We start from the raw sequence: 20,069 nt of genomic DNA, 5'->3' as shown, positions 1-20,069 counted from the left end.
CACAATGAACCGAGATAGGAAGTGTCCACGTTATGTGGTATCTTAACATTCTAAATGGCCTACCTCGTGGGGATAGTGAAGTCATTAAGGCTATTTGTTGTTCCTTATCAGAAAACCACAATCTCCAAAATGCTGGCAACCAGTGCATTACCTCTCTGTTTCCATCACATGTTTTCTCAAAGGATCAGACTAGTATTAATCTTAATTAAAGTCGTGATCACTCCAAATGCCAGTTTTGGTCTAATTAAAGCTGATCTGGAATTTATGTTTAGGTTTTACCTTGCGCTCTCACTGCGTTCCCGTATAGATTGAAACGTAGTTGAAAACTTGCCATAGATTGCCCGTCACGAGATTATGTCCCTTTATTTTTGAAAATGTGACCTTTCAGCTGACTACAAATTTTGCAGTTGGAAATGGGACAGAACAGACTACTTAAAAATGCAAGACTTCCATCCAAGATGAATGTGAAAAAGCAAACAAGCCACCCTCGGGGGATCGTTTAGAGAGGGACATTTCCTATAATTCAAAGCTCAGAAGAGACTTACTTGGAGGAACCGCCTGACTGAAGGGACACAATTCTTCCAGGACACCCGACGGCAAGAGGAGGCCTGGAAAAAGAGCCTGAGAAAGGAACACCAGCAATCTAGAGCTCAAGGACCAATCCCACCTCCCAGAAACACTTGCCAAGTGTGCGGTCGAAGATGCACATCCAGGACTGGGCTTATCAGCCACGCAAGAACTCACAGAACCCATCAGTGACACAGAGTTTCCTCAGTGGACAATCATACCCATTAGAGAGCGATCGCCGAAGAAGAAGACTTTGTGCATTGATATGTAAAGCCGCAGTGCATTTAAACATAGTACTGGTTAAAGGCAATAAAGCATGAAAAATATCAAACTCACACCAGAGGCTAGTTCTTGACTTTGTGTGATAGTGTAAAGCAGCTGATGGTTATCAAGTGAAGTCAGTGGAAATAAAAATGCTGAGGCCCTCTTTCGTATATGGTGAAAGACTAGCAACCTGTTCTGGGAAATATTAGCTATGGATACAGACAAATATCTGCCTTAGTGCACCACTAGGAAGAGAACAAAGAAAACTCTGTTGTATAGGGTTGGAATCTATGCTCGCCGCTAGCAGGTCTGAAGGTGGGGATCTCGTAAAACCCAGCGGGCCCCCTGCCTAATGCCTGCCCATCCACCTCCGACCGGAAATTTTACAGGGGGAGGGGGAATTATTGAGTAGCTTGCCCACTCTTGGGCCTATTGAGGCCCTTATTTGGCCTCGTCCAGTTCTGATACTTTACCCATGGTGGCAGGAGGTCCATGCCATGCAGGAGGACCAGCAGGCTTTAGCTGTGCAGGCTGATGTCAGGCAAGAGGAAGGGACTTCCTTTGGGGGTGATCCCCAAAGGTCATTCCCTCCCCTCTAGCCTACCACCCCCACCCCCCCTCCCCCAGCCCTGGTCTCTTGAATCTGGGCTCACCCTTCCACCATCACACCTTTTGCTGAGACCCCTGAATTAGGACTTTACTGGGCTCCCCGGCGCGATGAGATTGCCTTTACTCCCAACATCGGCCACCATGCCTGTCTGTATGGCTCTGGGGTGACAGAACTGCCAACTAATCTGATTCACTAGCAGCTCTCTAAGGCAGGACTTACTGCTGACATAGAGGCAGTGGCCTTGCCTGGAAGCAATTAACACTGCTCCCAGCATAATATTGCTGCAGGAGATTAGTCAGGATCATAGGTGGGGAGAGGGGCAGAGACCACGGTGCCCTGTAAAGTTCGGCTACAGAGTAAAATCTACCTCAAATCCAGGGCGTGATTTTCCCATGCCGTGCCGTATGGGAGAATCGCCGTTCGGGCCATTTTTTTCCACGGCGCCAGTCCGGCGCCGGCAGCTGGTTCTCAAAGGAGCAGAGAATTGGCGCCATTTGTGCCGCCGCCTTTGGCACGGTGCCGGTCGCGGATTCTCCGGCCTCGATGGGCCGAACGGCCGCGTGGAAACAGCAGAGTCCCGCTGGCGCCGTTCACACCTGCTCGCAGCCGGCGCGTAGGGTCGGGGGGCGGCCTGTGTGTGGGGGGGGTTGGCGCTCCTTCACCGGGGGGGGGCCTCCGATGGGGTCTGGCCCGTGATCGGGGCCCACCGATCAGCGGGCCGGCCTCTCCCCCCCCCGGGCCTATTTTATTACGTGGCCGGCCCCTGAACCCCCACGCCATATTGCGTCGGGGCCGGCGGGTTGAGGAAGTCCCCCGCGCATTCGCGGGTTGGCACGTCCCAACTGCGCATGTGCGGGTTGGCGTGGCGCCCAGTTGGTGCCGGGAAGGGAGGCTGGAGCGGGTAGTGCCCGTGCCTGTTTCGCGCCGTCGTGAAACAGCGAACACTCTGCCTCCATTTCGGAGAATCCCGCCCCCGGTCTTTCCCTGTGCTCCAAATGCTCAAAGATCTGTCACACTGACAACACAAGACAAGTCAGTGTCCTTTACTGAGGAACTAAGCCAAGGGTCGACAATCATTGTACAGGACACTAGCAAGGCTAAAGAATGTGGGCTGGATTTTACCATGCCTCTGTGGAGATAAGCTGGGAGGCGGAAAGGCTGACAAAATGGCGGTGGAAGGCATCAGAAGGTGAGCCTGGCACCTTCCCACCACCACAGGATACCGCCCGTGGCATGTTCCTCAGCCACGTGGTTGCCTAGCAGCAAACCAATTAAGTGCCCAATTAAAAGCCACCTCCTTCCCCTCCTGCGTTTTACCAGCATCATGGGGCACTGCCATCCCATATGTAAACAGGCACCTAAACGCTGACAGTCTCCCAGCAAATTCCTGGAAAGAGGCACATCTTAGTGACTGCCCCATAGAGGGGACATCCGTCAGCCCCAGCACGGTAAAATAAACTTACGCTGTCTCCGAGGGTGCTGCAGCATGGAGGCACCTTCTTTAGCTTGCTGCAGCCTCAGAAGTGGCCACCTCTGACGATGGCGCTGTTTAGGCTGCCGAGCCGCTGGCCCTCTGATTGGACTAGCAGCTTTGGGATGGGGTGTGAAGAGGGCGGGGGGGGGGGGGGGGGGGGGGGGGCCACCATCCTCAATTGGATGGTGATCTAAGCAGCAGCCTCTGAATTGGCCACCGCAGGGCAAATGCCACCCAGGGTCCTGCTGTTCGCCCACATGTGCCTGGGTCCTGCTTCGGATCCCCGTGAGGGGACAAAGAAAGCCCAGTCCAGAAGGAAAGTAGGCTATAGACAAATTAAGAAATGGTGAGGTTGCCGGAGAACCGAGTAGACGAAGGAGAGCTTTAGGCCATTTTGATATTGTAAAGCAGGAATTAGACTAGGCTGTGCAATGAGCCTCAATTTACGGCAGTATGGCTGCTGCAGGCAGGTTGAAATATGATCAGGAAGTTGTATTTCCAGGTTTGAAAGAGAGAAGGTCAAAGATGCAATAGCCTCAGCATCTTCAGCATGTACTTAAACATGATACAGCTTACTGGGGAAGCCACTGTGAGGTCCCATAGCTGCAGAATAAAATGACAAATCACCTTTACTTCATGAACAAACTTCCCAAATTCATGGCCCAAAGACAGGGTCGAATGTGGAACTCAGGATCACATGGAGCTTGAGCCAAATAGCAGGCATCCATTTGCAGGAAAACTCGACAAACACGTGTGGGAGAAAGAAACAGAACTGGCCTTGCTGACCCAATGAGATGTAATGAGTGATACAGCATCAATAATACACGACGAGTGATAAACGTAACTGAGGCTTTAATGCACTAAACAGCAAGCATCCTGCCTCTGGACCCGAACTGGGGCCGGAGGCGGAGACTTGCCACTCTTATGCAGAAAGCCCTGAGGGGAGGAGCCACAGGCGGAGCCAACCTGGACAAGCCCAGACATGTATGATACAGTACAGACCAGACAATACAGTCACGTGGTTTACCACAGTGAGATAGGAGCATTCGGAGCATGAACACTGGCACAGATTAGTTGGATCCTGTGGCCTCTTTCTGTGCTGTAGGCTCAGTATACTTTACAAACACCTCTACATAACTCTTGATTTCCGAGAAGGTTGAGCCGAAGAGAAGAGTAAACATGAGCTCGTTACAGCTGTTAAATTGGGCTTTGAAAGCTCCATTATGAAAATATGCAAGTGCTAATTCTGCCTAACAAAATATTCATGATTCAAAGTTTTCACTGGGCTTTTTGAACCCATCGATTCCGATACATAATAGGGGAAAAGAAAGAGGGGGGAAAAAATCATACTTAAAAGGCAGCCCACTTCATTGTGCATCAGTGTGCTTCTCCTGCAGTGTGCTTAATTCATCACCTTGCCCTGCTTTTCCAATTACTTCACCCTAGTGTTAGGCAGATCAAATATAGGCATTCGAAATGAGGAGAGGTTCTGATGAAATGAACTGGAAAAGCTATTTCTCCAGTCAGTGAGTAGAGGCATAGATTTCAGATTGTCGTCAAAGAAACGAGAGCAGAGGGTAGGAGGTATTTCTTTACACAGAATAGTATTGGAGAATCATATAGCACAGAAGGTGACCATTTGGCCCGTCACACATGCTTCTGTGACAGCCCCATTCCCTTACCTTTTCTGTGTGGCCCTGAAATTTTCTGCTTTTCTAGTAAGAAGCTTTTGTGAAAGTTACTACTGAATCTCCTTTCATCCCAGATCATAACCACTCGCTGCGTTTTTCCTCATGTCCTCTCTGGGGTTTGTGCCAATTATCTTAATCCCACCTCCTCTGGTTACAGATGCTCCAGCCAGGAAAAGCTTTTTCTGCCCATCTACTTTGTCATGTTGCTAGGCCACTGGGAATCTTCATCCTCATTTCGCTGCCCGAACATAGGTCCGACCGACGCACAGCGCCGCGATCTCCACCACAGGTAGGGTAAGGCCACAGGTCCCGAACCCACCACAGCCAGAACAGGGATCAAACCCCTTACTGCTGGCAACCAATTTGATCCAATCTGATCCACAACTACTGTCTCGTCAACAGACCCCCCCCCCCCCCACCCCATCCTCCCCTCCTCACTGAGGCTCACTTCATTGAGTCCAGGTTGCGATGATAGCATGCATGTTTATATGCATGTTGTATGTCGTCCAGAGCTATGAACAGTGATAGAAGAGGCTCCAATTGTCCTCCCCATCATGCGTCTGACCTGGAAGTTATCCCCATCTTCATGGGCGTATGTTGGTGTGATTAACAGGTTGTTACTCAATTATGAACGTACGTCCCTTGGCCATCAAGTCCCAGGGCCGGGTCTCAAACCCAGGGCTCCTGGTGCAGAGGTAGGGTTGCTACCCCAGGCACCACAACATCTCTTCACAGGGGAATCCCTGACCAGAAATCATGGTGGAAGCAGAATTCAGGATTGCTTGAAATGGATAAATATTAGAAAAATCTGTTCATTCAGCAGTTTGGGGAAGGGCCAGTGGAGTGGATCATTCTTTCAGCGAGCTAGCACAGCCAGGATGGATTGAATGGTTTCCTGCTGTGCTATAGAATTCTCCAACACTGCGAAGTACTCTCTTGACTCAATATGGGGAACACCACGGGGCTCCTGATTTCAGAGAGTAGTGGTGGGCAGCAGTGGTGGTGAGTCACCTTTTCATTGTCCTTGCTGCCTACTTCTGAGGCAATGAAATCCCCCTCGGGCACGGTTGCCATTCAAAAAACAGGCTTTCAATTTACTTCAAAGATGAAAATATAAGCCAATATTTCCTGGACTGTCCACAAGCTCTGAACTTCAAACCTAATGCGATAGCTTTTTCTCAGGCACTGCCATTTTAAAACCTTATTCCAGAATGGGCCATAAAACACATTTGGTATTATTGGTTAACAGCTGCAGTTAGCCGTGGGGGAGGAGGGGTTAGAGGTCTTTTAATGCTACTCTTGAAACTATCTATGAATACCATTATCGATTGTGATCCGATCGAGCTGTCAAAAAACAATTCATTCATCTCGGAAAGAGACCATTTTTGCCACAGCTACTTCCAGCCTTACATCGGCCTGTCCTTGTTCACATTTTGACCTTTCATTATTCCCCTTGAATTTCAGGAGAGGACAGACAATTCCCAATGTTAGGAACAACAACTTGTGTATACGTAGTGCCGCTGATATAATAAAATATCCCAAGGCACTTCACGAAGGCTCAGTTAAACAAAAGGACACCAAACCACATTAGGAAATATTAGGGAACCAAAAGCTTGGTTTTTTTTCTTTATTTAAAAAATAAATAAATTTAGAGTACCCAATTATTTTTTTCCAATTAAGGAGCTATTTAGCGTGGCCAATCCACCCACACTGTACATCTTTGGGCTGTGGGGGCGAAACCCACACAGACACGGGGAGAATGTGCAAACTCCACACAGACAGTGACCCGGGGCCGGGATCGAACCTGGGACCTCAACGCCGTAGGCAACAGTGCAAATCACTGAGCCACCGTGCTGCCCTCAGAAGCCTGTTTAAAGGGATAGTTTTAAGGAGGGTTTCTCCGGAGGGAAGAGGCAGATGTGGTGATATACATCACTGTAAGTACACAAAGGGTTAATGTACATACACTATACCTAGCTAGACACTAGAGGGAACACCAGAGACATGACACACAGACAGTCAACCAATAGGTCAGTAAGATAGGACATGACCAATGGGCATTCACGATACGCACCGAGGTGACACTACCACAGGGGGGCATTACACCAACCCATATAAAAGGACACAGCACACATGATCTTCCTCTTTCCAGTGGAGACACTCAGTGAGTACAGACACTTGAACATCACACCCACCACGTGGATTGTAGCAGACTGGTTTGTCAGTCTGAGTAGCTATAGAAGGATTAACAGTAGCGTTGAATCCAAGTAGGAGAATTGTTAATAGTTTAATAAACGTGTTAAAGCTATCTCCAAGTCTGAACCTTCCTTTGTCAGAGTGCTCATCAAGGAAGCAGCTTATGCTACATCAAGAGCATAACAAAACAGCAAAGAGGCCGAGAATTTTAGGGCCTGGATAATTACGGCACGGCCGACAAAACGCAATGTTAATGGGGAAAGAGACGAGATATAATACGAATGAAAATGTGCATGAGGATGATGCGTGAATGGCAGAGAAGTGGCAACATGAATGCAAGAGGATTATTTAATCTGACCCTTTCCCAATTTATGTGTTGACATAAAAGTAAGGAAAGCCTCTACGTAATCTGTCATTTTGAAATCGGAAAATAAATGACTACTTGACCTCCAGCTGTATTCGCCTTTTCGTCCTCCTCACCTTGTGCAGGTTTTAGGCTCTCCCACAGAAGGGTTTGCCCTGCCTGATCGCACAGTTCTGCTGATGGGTCGCTAGCTGAAACATAAACATTGTTAGCTTTCAGATGCTGATTGATCTGCAGTTGGCACAAGCTCTGATTCCATTTCTAAATCCCAGTTTCTCCTAGGTTACGTCAGCCACAGTATTTGGTTCCAGCTCACGCTCTCTGGTACAGATTTATGATGCCTCATATTACTCCTCATTTGGACTGGGAAAAGAAATAGGCGGCCGGATTGGAGTTGATCAAGGGAAAGCTCAGACTTGCTCTGTTTGATCTTAACATCGCCTTCATGCTCAGTGTCCAAGTGTGCGTCACTGTAATCACTTTCCTATTGAAGAGTCCATTTCCGAAACTCAGATTTATATTTTGCTATTAGCACCCAAAAGCATGCAAAGTCCAACAATTTCTGAGCTTTGATCTGGTACCTGTGCTCGAGGGAAGAAATGCAAGTAAATAACGAAAGCTGAAGAAGCTTTTCGGTTCCTAATTTGGGTCACAGCAATTGTCTTTCTCTAAGTCTTCCTTTCTTTTTCCCCGGGGGCATGTGCAAAATTTGGCAAGTGCTCCTCTGTACTTTCCTCAAACATGATTCCTACGCATATTTATTGGAAAGAGCTCAATTGGCCAATCTATGCCAATCTAGGTTCGATCCTTTCTGCAGTTTCTCAAATGTTGCTCTTTTTTTTTCAAAGAGTACATTGAGTCACAACATGTAAGGGGTGGCCCGGTAGCACAGCGGTTAGCACTGTTGCTTCACAGCGCCAGGGTCCCAGGTTCGATTCCGGGCTTGGGTCCCTATCTGTGCGGAGCCTGCACGTTCTCCCCGTGTCTGCGTGGGTTTCCTCCGGGAGCTCCGGTTTCCTCCCACAAGTCCCGAAAGACATGCTGTTAGGTAATTTGGAACATTCTGAATTCTCCCTCAGTGTACCCAAACAGGGGTCAGAGTGTGGTGACTAGGGGATTTTCGCAGTAACTTCATTGCAGTGTTAATGTAAGCCTACTTGTGACACTAATAAAGATTATTATTGTGTGTGTTTTCTGTTTCCTTGCCGTTTTCTCTGAGAAATATATATTACATTTGTAGAAATGCTCCTGAGAAACTAGGTTTAGGCAATCTACAAGGTCTAGCAAAGCAGCATTGAGATGAGCAGGCATGTCACATTCCTTTGCCTCATTCTGACCACATACTGGAACACAAAGATCAGTGTGGTGATATGCCTGTGGGCAATGTCATAGATGGATGGTGTGCGACATCCAACCAGCAGGTGACGGTGCAGGCTCACCACATGGTCTGCACTCCTATGACTAGCCCCTCCCATATAAGGGGAGACACATCCGGCCATCAGCAGATGGTTACAGATGGTAGTAAGACATACAGGTGAATGGTCAATTCTAGATGTAGTTCCAGAGGAGTAATAAGGAGACTCCATGATAACGTGCTCTGTCACAGATTGCTATCTTACCACACGAGACTCAAGAAAGTTCCTGGTTTGGACAAGTCAAGGTGTTTGGTGGATTCCTTTGCAAGGTATTGAAGACCAAACACAACAATCAGTGGTTAGAAAGAATATTTGTAACTGTAAAGCAGGGCCAGTAATGAGGCTGGATTAGTTAATGATCTCATAGGCAAAAGATCTTCTCGGGAAGAGTGATCATAACATAGCAGAATTTCATATTAGGTTTGAGGGTGGGAAACTCTTGTCTTGAACTGAATAAAGGTAATTTGCACAGGCATAAAGACAGATTGGGAAAAGTAGACTGGAAAAGTATTTTAGAAGATAAGACATTGGAAAGCGGTGGCATGCATTCAAGGTGATATTTTATTATTCTCAATGAAGATATATTCCACTGAGAAATAAAGACTATGAGAAGAATTAATCATCTGTGGCTAACTATGAAATCAAGAATGATATCAAATTGAAAGAAAAGGCATACATCATTATGGAGATTGGTGATGGGCCAGAGTATTGGGAAGTTTTTAGAAACAAGCAAAGAATGACACACAAAATACAGGGAGAGAAAATAGATTATGAGAGTAAACTAGCAAGAAATGTAAGAACTAGCAAGAAATGTAAGAACAGTTAAGAAGAATGAGAGTTGATCTTTAGAGTTTAGAAGAATTGAAACATATGAGATCCTGTGGGGACTTGACAATGTATTGACTAGGAGGATGTTTCTGCTTGTGGGACAGACTAGAACTAGGTGACCTAGTGTAAGAATACGAGGTCTCCCTTCTAAGACAGACGGACTGTGGACTGAAATTGGCAGATGTTGGAAAACGAATGAAATGAAAATGAAATGAAAATTGCTTATTGTCCCAAGTAGGCTTCAAATGAAGTTACTGTGAAAAGCCCCTAGTCGCCACAGTCCAGCACCTGTTCGGGGAGGCTGGTACAGGAATTGAACCATGCTGCTGGCCTGCCTTGGTCTGCTTTAAAAGCCAGCTCTTTAGCCCTGTGCTAAAATGTGATATTATGCACTTTGGTCAGAAGAAAATATTACTGAATTGGAGAGAGAGTACGGAAAGCTATGATACTAAGTTCATGAAACACATTAAGTGAACATACAGGTAATTAGGAAGAGAAATGGATCATCATTGCAAGGGGGTGGACTACAAAAATATAAAAATTGACAGGACTATACAGAGCTTTGATGAGACTTCACTTGAAGCAGTCATACAGTTTTCTCTCCTTGTTTACAGAGGAATATACTTGCATTGGAGCCAGTTCAGGGAAGGTGAACTGGGTTGATTCATGTATTGTAGGGGTTGTCTTGAGCAGTTTGTTCCTATATTCATTGGCGTTTAGAAGGATGGGAGGTCAACTTATTGAAACCCAGTATAAGATTCTGAAGGGGCATGACAAGGTGGAATCCAAGAGGATGTTTCTGCTTGTGGGAGAATATAGAACTAGGGGGCATAGTTTCAGAATAAAGGGTGTGGTATTATCAGGTATTGCGGTACCTAAGAGGCTGATGACCATTGGTTAAACCTAGGAGTTTACCACTGGCTGTTGATATGTAGCTCCGCCCTGACAGGCGGAGTATAAGAACCGGTGCCGTCCCAGCAGCCTTCACTTTCTGTACCGAAGCTGCTGGGGAACAAGTTCCAGTCGATTAAAGCTTTCAGTTATGAAATCACTTCATCTTGAGTGTAATTGATCGTGCATCAAAGGGTCAGAGGTAAGAAGGCATTTCTGCTCTGAGAGGGTTGTGAATCTTTCCATCCTGGAGAGCTGTGAAAGAAGAGTTATTGAATACATTCAAGGGTGAGACAGACAGCTTTTTGAACAAAAGGAAATAAAGGGTTATGGGGAACAGGCAGGAAAGTGGAGATGGGGCCAAGATCAGGGGGTGCTCTGGACCTCGGCCGCGTGTTTCTTGGCAACGTGCCGTTCCCTGTCAGTGGGATTCTTTACTCCCGCCGTTTGTGAATGGGATTACCCTTTGAAGCCACCCCACGCCGCCGGGAAACCCGTGGGCAGGTTGCACTGCCGGCGGGAAAAGTGAATCACAGTGCCCGGAGAACTCCGGCCCAGACCAGTCATGGTCGTATTGAATGGCAGAGCAGGCTGGAAGGGCCGAATGGCCTACTCTTCCTCCTGTTTCTTATTCTCTTATCTCGACTGCATGTTTTCAGCTGGGAAGTGGCACCAAAGGCTGTGGGGTATCTCGCTAGAAATGTGTCCTGGCAAGGAAAGGGTTTTGCTTACTCATCAAAATGGTGGTTTGTTTGACAACCAAATGACTTCAAAAGTTATCTGCAGACAGTAATGTTTATTAATGTGTTAAGAGCACCTAAAGTAATTAAAAAATGAAACAAGAGAACTCCTCTTCACTCCCCTAATCTTTATGAAGCCCCTTTATATCCCCCATCACCCCCCCCCCACCCCTCAAACCCCCCCTTCATGGGCATAGTCCCCCTTCAAGCCCTGACCATTGGCAGTGCCAAGCTGGAACCCAGACCCCCTGGTACTGCCAGCCTGGCACGCCAGCAGTGCCACCTGGGCACCCTGGTAGGGCCAACCTGGCATTGTCAGGATGCTAGGTTGGCACTGCCTAGGTGTCAGGAGGTGTACCAGGGTACTGCCTTGTCCTGTAGCTGACCACCTGCGGCGCTTTAATGGCCTCCGAGACCGCCAGAATGTCCATCATGCCTGGCCTCTGCTTGTGGCGATCAGTACTAATTGGCGCCAGGGTGACGCCTCGCCGGTGTGACCTGTGACTGCCAGGCGCTGTGAGAATGCAGCCTCAACTAGGCCACGCATATTGAAATAAACCTAATGGCCCATTGAAATATGATTGTCTGGATCATACCCAGCGAGATTTTGCTGCCGGCGCAAAGCCCGATTCGGGCCTCTCCCGCGATGCCCGAGGCGTTCTTGGATCAGTGCCGGCTGCATCACGGGATGGGGAGGGGCAGGCGGGGGGGGGGGGGGGAAATCGCACCCACCATTTCAACTCAGAACAAAACTCAGGCTGCACAACAAACTGTAGGATTGTTTCGTGTAGAATAGAAAAATGAAAAATAGTCTTTTTTATATTATACAAACTGCCTTCCTATGTCTAGCAAAACATTTGGTTTGTGTAAATAAATTGATGCACAATCAATTGCACAAAGACTAAGGTTGGGTACAACTGTGGCTTTATTGCAGTCAGATGCATGGCCTCCTGCTGCAGCTGGCGAAATGGCAGCTGAAGAGAGGACGCGCATATTTATACATCTCCTACTGGGCGGAGCCAGCCGGCAGGGGCTACCGGCGAACCTGTAGTACAGGTCCTACCTTACATCCCCTAATACAGGTGTACAGTGGTTCAACACATTCACCCCCTGTTAAAAATGAGTCCGGCGGGGGTGGTGGTGTAACTATATACAGTGTTGAACATTATTTACAGTGTTGTAGAAACAACACGAAGAGAGAGAGGTAAAAAAATTGTCCATTTTGAAAGTCCAGTTAAAGGTTCAATTTGTCTGGAGCCTTGACGTTCCGCTGGGAGCGGCGTAATGGTGGCGGCGACGGCGGGGCTGGCTGCTGTTAGATGACTCCGGGAGCGTGCCGAAATTTTCGGCGTCCTCTTGCGTGGACAGGGGAAGGAAGGATGGGCCTGGTGGGGACAATGATGGAAGTGCTGGGGAAGGGGAGGATGGCGCCGGGGCGGGGGAGCCTGACAGTGCCAGGTCCCTGAGGGAGACAGTATCTTGGCGGCCGTCGGGGTACGCAACGTAGGCATACTGGGGGTTGGCGTGGAGCAAGAGTGCCCTATCCACCAACGGGTCCGCCTTGTGGAGTCGGACGTGCCTACGGAGCAGGACCGGTCCTGGAGCTGCGAGCCAAGTCGGGAGCGAAACCTCGGATGTGGACTTCCTGGGGAAGATAAAAAGGCGTTTATGGGGTGTGTTTTCGTAGCGGTGCACAGTAGCGACCGGATGGAGTGCCAGCGAGAGGCTGGAAGGTTCCTGGACCATAGGGCCAGCTGATGGCTCTCCAAACACTCCCGTTCTCCCTTTCTACCTGCCCGTTTCCCCGGGGGTTGTAGCTGGTCGTTCTGCTGGAGGCGATACCCCTGCTGAGCAGGAACTGATGCAGCTCATCACTCATGAATGAGGATCCCCTGTCACTGTGGATGTAGGCGGGGAAACCGAACAGGGCGAAGTTGGTGCTGAGGGCCTTGATGACGGTGGCAGACGTCATATCGGGGCATGGGATGGCGAAGGGGAACCTGGAGTACTCATCGACCACACTGAGAATATACCTGTTACGGTCGGTGGAGGGGATGGGCCCTTTGAAATCCACGCTGAGGCGTTCAAAGGGGCGGGAGGCCTTCACCAGGCGCGCACGGTTCGGCCAGTAGAAGTGCGGCTTGCACTCCGCACAGACCTGGCAGTCCCTGGTGACTGTCCGTACCTCCTCGACGGAGTAGGGCAGGTTGCGAGCCTTGATGAGATTGTACAGTCGTGTGACCCCCGGGTGACAAAGGCTGTCGTGTAGGGCCCGGAGTTGGTCTACTTGTGCGCTGGCACATGTACCTCGGGAGAGGGCGTCTGGGGGCTCGTTCAGCTTGCCGGGGCGATACAAAATCTCGTAGTTATAGATGGAGAGCTCGATTCTCCACCGCAAGATTTTATCATTTTTGATCTTGCCCCGCTGCGTGTTGTTGAACATGAAGGCTACCGACCGTTGGTCAGTGAGGAGAGTGAATCTCCTGCCGGCCAGGTAATGCCTCCAATGCCGCACAGCTTCAACGATAGCCTGGTCCTCTTTTTCGACGGACGAGTGCCGAATTTCAGAGGCATGAAGGGTGTGGGAAAAGAACGCCATGGGTCTGCCTGCCTGATTGAGGGTGGCGGCAAGTGCGACATCTGATGCGTTGCTTTCTACTTGAAAGGGCAGTGTCTCGTCTACTGCGTGCATCCCTGCCTTGGCTAAATCAGCTCTGATACGGGCGAAGGCCTGTTGTGCCTCGGTCGTGAGGGCGAACTAGGTGGACTGTGTGAGTGGGCGGGCCTTGTCCGCATAGTTTGGGACCCACTGAATGTAGTACGAAAAGAACCCCAGGCAGCGTTTGTGGGACTTGGGGCAGTGGGGGAGGGGAAGCTCCATGAGGGGGCGCATGCGGTCGGGATCGGGCCCCAGAACGCCATTCTGGACCACATAGCCGATGGCTAAGCGGGTCGTGCTGAACACACACTTCTCTTTGTTATAAGTAAGATTGAGGAGAGTGGCGGTGCGGAGAAATTTAGCGAGGTTGGCATCGTGGTCCTGCTGATCTTGGCCGCAGATGGTGACATTGTCTAGGTCCGGGAATGTGACAAAGAGTCATCGGACTCGAAACGTTAGCTCTTTTCTCTCCCTACAGATGCTGCCAGACTTGCTGAGATTTTCCAACATTTTCTCTGCAGCCATCTTAAGCCTGGAGTGCCGAGTTAATAATCCATCTTGGCCTCCTCTTGAGGCTCCCAGTATTACAGATGCCAATATTCAGCCAATTTGGTTCACTCCACACGATATCAAGAAATGGGCCTACCTGATAAGAGATGATTCGGGGCCTACATTGACCCTCCAGCTGGCGGGCAAGACACCTGCCACCTCCATTCAATCTTTTTGTGAAACATAGCACAATAACCACAACAATCTGCATTTATATCAAACTTTTAAAGTAATAAAATATCCCAGGTCGCTTCACAGGATCATCATTGAACAAAATTCCACATCCAAGCCATAAAAAGGGATTTTACCTCAAGTATCCAAAATCTTAATTAAAGAGGTAGGGCTCATTTCCAAACCGGTATTAAACCATTTCTAGAACTAAATTGTACATTCAAAGGACAACAACAATACTAAGAAAGACCACTTTAAGAATTGTTCTTGTAACTTCTGAAGAACTCTTTAAAATCTATTAAATGCTTTGATTACGTATGAGCTGAAAAGGAATAGAAAATGGTGGACATAATCCTCATAGTACTGGAAGCGAGCAGGATAGGTTGCTGTACGGACAATTTGGCCACAGTGACACTGTGTTGTCTATTCTGAGTGACTGTTTGACTTGTTGGTTAACATACAATGCACTGTAACTAGGGAAGGCCTCATTTCACCAGATTCCTCCCACATTGCTGGAATCCCGCAGCTGTAAGGGCATCACAAGCTGCACATGCGCAACCTGCATGCTCCCTGTCCGCAGCCAGCTCTGTTTCGCAACTGGAAGGGATTCGATGCGTTCAGTCATAAACGTGCCTGTGACCGCTGTAGCGCCTGGTGCCAATCTATGCCCAGTTTGCCAGCAGTAGTTCTGACGCTTTCACACTGCTCTTGTCCTCAGCACCCAGTCTGTTCCATCCTTCTGGAGCTGAAAAAAAAGGACAAGAGTCAACATTTAATGGCATGGCTAAGCAGAGACAGATGGTTGCTTTCTGAAAGCAGCAGCAATTTGCTACACGGCCTGCATTGAGATAACATTTAAGTAGGACGGGAAGTGAATAAAGATGATTTACAACATAGCCTCACCAGATGTCGCGTGTTCCTGAACCCAACCCCCGCCCCCACAACACCCATCACCCACTCTTCAATGTGGGGGCCCGCATCATCACCCCACTCCAGTGGCAGCCGTTTTCCCTCTTTAGTTGAGATTGTCTTCCCAACTGGCTGAGGGAAGCCTTTGGGGGCAGTAGGGTGGAATCTGTTAACAATAGATAGCCAGATGGCTGGAAATTGGCCAAGGTTGGGAGTGCAGCAATCGTATATATTCCATATATTCCCTACAGTGCAGAAGGAGATCATTCGGTCCATCGAGTCTGCAGTCTCTCTGAAAGAGCACCCCAACCATGCTCCCACCCTAGCCCTTCAACCCTGTAACTACACGTAACCTGCATAACTCTGGAAACTAAGGGACAATTTACTACAGCCAATCCATCTAACCTGTGCATCTTTGGACTGTGGGAGGAAACTGGAGCACCCGAAGGAAATCCACACAGACATGGGGAGAAAGTGCAAACTCCACACAGACAGTCTCCCAAGGTCGGAATCGAACCCCGGTCTCTGGAGCTGTGAGACAGCTGTGCTGACCATGCCGTCCAATTGGCACATCAACTATCTAACAGCAAACTAAGTCCTGGTGAACGTTTTGATGTATTTGGCAGAGAGCGCACTAATATTTATATATGTGAATCAAATAATGAATAAATGATTTGTCATTGCATGTGTTTTCATTACTTACAAATGCCAGGGTTGTTAGTGACAGTGCTGAATATCAATGGCAAAAGATTTCCAAACTCTGCTTCAGGTATGGCAATATAGAATCATAGAATTTACAGTGCAGAAGGAGGCCATTCGGCCCATCAAGTCTGCACCAGCCCTCGGAAAGAGCACCCTACTTAAGTCCACGCCTCCACCCTATCCCCGTAACTTAGCAACCCCATCAAACCACTTTGACACTAAGGGCCAATCCACCTAACCTGCACGTCTTTGGACTGTGAGAGGAAGCCGGAGCACCCGGAGGAAACCTACGCAGATACGGGGAGAACGTGCAGACTCTGCACAGTCACCCGAGGCTGGAATCGAACCCGGGTCCCTGGCGCTGTGAGGCAGCAGTGATAACCACTGTGCCACCGTGAAGCCCTATATAAAATATAAAAGAAGGAAGAAAGAATTTTAATTTAGTTAGTGCTTTTCCTAGACTCAAGATGTCCTAAAGCATGTCTCAGTCAATAAATTCCTGTTGAAGTGTGGAAAACAGATTAAATCCTGGTTTACGAGGTATGTTTTCTCAATTTAAATAACTGAAGAAAATGGTGGGAACGAGCAGCAGGTTGACCAGCACTTCAGCCAAGATAAATGAACATTTCAGCAGTGACCCCTTACCAGTTCCCGGGATATTAATATGTCTTGATCTAATTTAATGGCCCTTTGTATCTCTGCCTCTCATCTCAAAGTATAATTAACCTGAGCCAGTGCCATTCTCCAATGGTTGGTGTTGCACATTGCACAACATCAGAAATTTGGGAAGTCCTATTTCGGAGGATCAGTGGCTGAGGAACATCACAACAGGAGGAGGCCATTCGAGTCTGCCTCGCCATTCATGAGATCATGGTTTATCTACATCTTACATTAATCTCCCCCACCTTGGTTGAGTAACCCTCAATACCCTCAGCTAACACAAACCTGTCAATCTCAGTTTAAAATTTTCCAGTTAACCGTCTACCTCAACTGCTTGATGGGGCTGGAGAGTCGCTGTCAAATCTTTTAATTGTCTTAAATCTTCCATACCCAAGGGAATACACGCCTTGTTTGATGGTAAAATCCATTCACTGGGACAGGATGATCAGGAATTAAAGTATGCATTTTCACCATTTGGTTAAGATTGCACAGACATCACTGCCGATTCTACCCTGCACTAATGTAGACATTAACATTTTGAAGACCTGTCAAGCACTATGAGTTATTGTAGCTGTTTACATGATGGAACAGCATCAGAAAAGTAGAGTCCATCTGGTGCTTTATGTGATTGCCTGAATATAATATGTAAAATCATAGAATTCCTACAGTGCAGAAGGAGGCCATTCGGCCCATCAAGACTGCACCAACCCTTTGAAAGAGCACTACACACAAACCCACTCTCCTCCCCTATCCCAATAACCCCTTAATGCAATCTACAAATCTTTGGACACTAAGGGACAATTTAGCATGGCCAATCCACCTAATCTGTACATCTTTGGACTGTGGGAGCAAACAAAAGCACCCGGAGGAAATCCACGGCGACACGGAGAAAACATGCAAACACCACACAGTCACCCAATGCTGGTATGGAACCCTGACGCTGTGAGGCAGCAGTGCTAACCACTGTGCCACCGTGGTCTCAGGACTTCTCAGAGACAGCATTTGAGGAGAGCCAGTCATTGTTAACAATGCTTGTTCGGATGCAAGGATTCTCTGGACAAGGCAATGCAATGATGATGAGAAAAACATCACCATCTAGTGCATGTGTAATGCAAATGCAATGTTAGCATTCATGTCGAGAGGGCTAGAATACAAGAGCAAGGATCTACTGCTGAGGCTGAATAAGGCTCTGGTCACACCTCATTTGGAATATTGTGAGCAGTTTTGGGCCCTGTATCGAAAGAAGGATGTGCTGGTCTTGGAGAGGGTCCAGAGGAGGTTCACAAGAATGATCCGCAGAATGAAGGACTTGTCATATGAGGAGCGGTTGAGGACTCATGGTCTGTACTCAATGAAGTTTAGGAGGATGAGGGGGGATCTCATTAAAGCTTACAGAATACTGAGAGGCCTGGATAGAGTGGACGTGGAGAGGATGTTTCCAGTGGTAGGAAAAACTAGAACCCGAGGGCACAGCCTCAGACTGAAGTGACGATCCTTTAAAACTGAGATGGGGAAGAATTTCTTCAGCCAGAGGGTGGTGAATCTGTGGAACTCATTGCCGCAGAAGGCTGTGGAGGCCAAGTCACTGAGTGTCTTTAAGACAGAGATAGATAGGTTCTTGATTAATAAGGTGATCAGGAACTACGGAGAGAAGGCAAGAGAATGGGGATGAGAAACATATCAGCCATGATTGAATGGCGGAGCAGACTTAATGGGCCGATTGGCCTAATTCTGCTCCTCTATGCTCTAATGGGTAACTATTCACCTTTGAAAAACATCCTATTGCTGAATGGGCTTTGTAGCAATGATCAACATTAGACCATTCATTTGCTATATAACCTTCCTCAAAGACTCCTGTGGTCAGCTGTTTTATTCCAGCATTTTGAATCTGGGAACACTCCACAATCATTTCGCGATTGAGACTTCCCACGAAGCTAGAATAGAACTTGATGGTAGGTTCATTAAAACAGCCCGGGCCCTTTAATTTGTCCCTGCTGAGATTTGCTGTTCACCTAAAACTGTTGGGTTAAATGTATATTTCATAGTTCCATATCGAAGCCTTTCAATACTGGATGTACCGAAAGCAGAAAGTCCAATTGTGAAACCCATCATCAAGAGACACCAATGAGTTTTTACATTTCACTAAGTGTCCTTTCGCCAATGTTCCCTGTTAATCTGAGCTAATGCCCAACTGTGTCAAATTGCTGGTGTTGGGGGCTAAAAGTAGCTCACTTGGATTTCCAAAGAGTTGCTGATGACGGTAATGATGTAGTTGATTTTTTTTCAGCTCCTCTACCCTATAGTTAGCATGGTGGGAACTGTTATTGTGCTGATAAAGGATACCTAGTGCTTGCTGCTTTTAGTAGTGTTTTTTTGAAAAATGCCTAAAGCCAAGAGAAGTTAGCCAAGATGTGAAATTTAGTGCTCAGCATGGGCTGACGGTTTACAGAGCAGATTATCTGTAAGCCAAATGAAGGTTTTTCTTTCCTCTTTTCCTGAAGGTGCAAGTTCATTCTGGCATATGATTCCACGGGTAATAATCGCACTCTGTCCCTGTGACCATTCTTCATGTTTGGGCTGAGGCGGTGCCTATTGTCAGGGTAGCCAGCTGTGGTGGCCATTATAGTCAGTAAAGTTGCCATAGTCCCAGATGACCAGAGACTGCTTTCCCCTTTGAGGGGGGAGAGCTGACTGGTGACGATTTAACCTGAGGTGAGGGGCAAGGTTGAATGACCTCAGCCGGTACGGGTGTTGAACCCGCGCTGTTGACCTTACTCTGCATCACGAACCAACTGAGCTAAACCCGGCCATTAGAATTGAGACCCTGAAAACCACAGAGATGTGTTCTCGACATGGGGGTCAGAGATCAGGCAGATGCTGGCTGCTTATTTCCCTGCTTAAGCCCAAGCTCTCACCTCACCCAAGAGGACTGGTTAACTCATGGCAAAGGTGAGGGGTTGGGAGGAATGAAGCCAGCATCCTCTCAGTTTGGAGTTCTCTAAACCAGATGAGCCAAGATATGTTAAATGCTCTTCTGTTCCGAATTTAACCTCTTTGTGAGGCTGATGTCTTCCTCATTTTTTTGCTTCTGCAGATTTTCTGCTCTGCACCATGTCGCCCTCAATGGGAACACTGAGCTCATCTCTCTGCTCATAGAAGCCCAGGCCACCGTGGATATCAAGGACAACAAAGGTGACGAATAAGATTTCATTTCTACATCTGGGCCCAATAACAAAGTGCTGTGTGCACTGAACAAACCCTGCTTCGAATCTTGCTCGTAGCTTGCGGGGATGGTTTCACTGTGCTGTCTAAATGCCTGATGCACAAAGTTTACTCTGTATAAATGAGGAGATCTCCGTCTGGCCTTAGTAATTTAACA

General features: G+C 47.9%; 1 protein-coding gene across 9 annotated transcripts in view; it reads left to right on the top strand.

The window, feature by feature from the left end:
• The window catches only part of caskin1 (CASK interacting protein 1), a 733,094-nt gene that overhangs the window by 511,899 nt on the left and 201,126 nt on the right, over window positions 1–20,069 (top strand). For all 9 annotated transcript variants that reach the window (XM_072481603.1, XM_072481604.1, XM_072481602.1 and 6 more), the window contains exon 3: window positions 19,785–19,882. In XM_072481603.1, coding sequence (XP_072337704.1) covers window positions 19,785–19,882 — 98 coding nt within the window. The remainder of the gene's footprint in view (window positions 1–19,784; window positions 19,883–20,069) is intronic.

This window comes from Scyliorhinus torazame, chromosome 17, assembly GCF_047496885.1.
Source record: "Scyliorhinus torazame isolate Kashiwa2021f chromosome 17, sScyTor2.1, whole genome shotgun sequence".
Lineage (NCBI taxonomy): Eukaryota > Metazoa > Chordata > Chondrichthyes > Carcharhiniformes > Scyliorhinidae > Scyliorhinus > Scyliorhinus torazame.
Note: the sequence above shows the minus strand (reverse complement) of the source record. Positions and strands in the feature narration are given on the sequence as shown.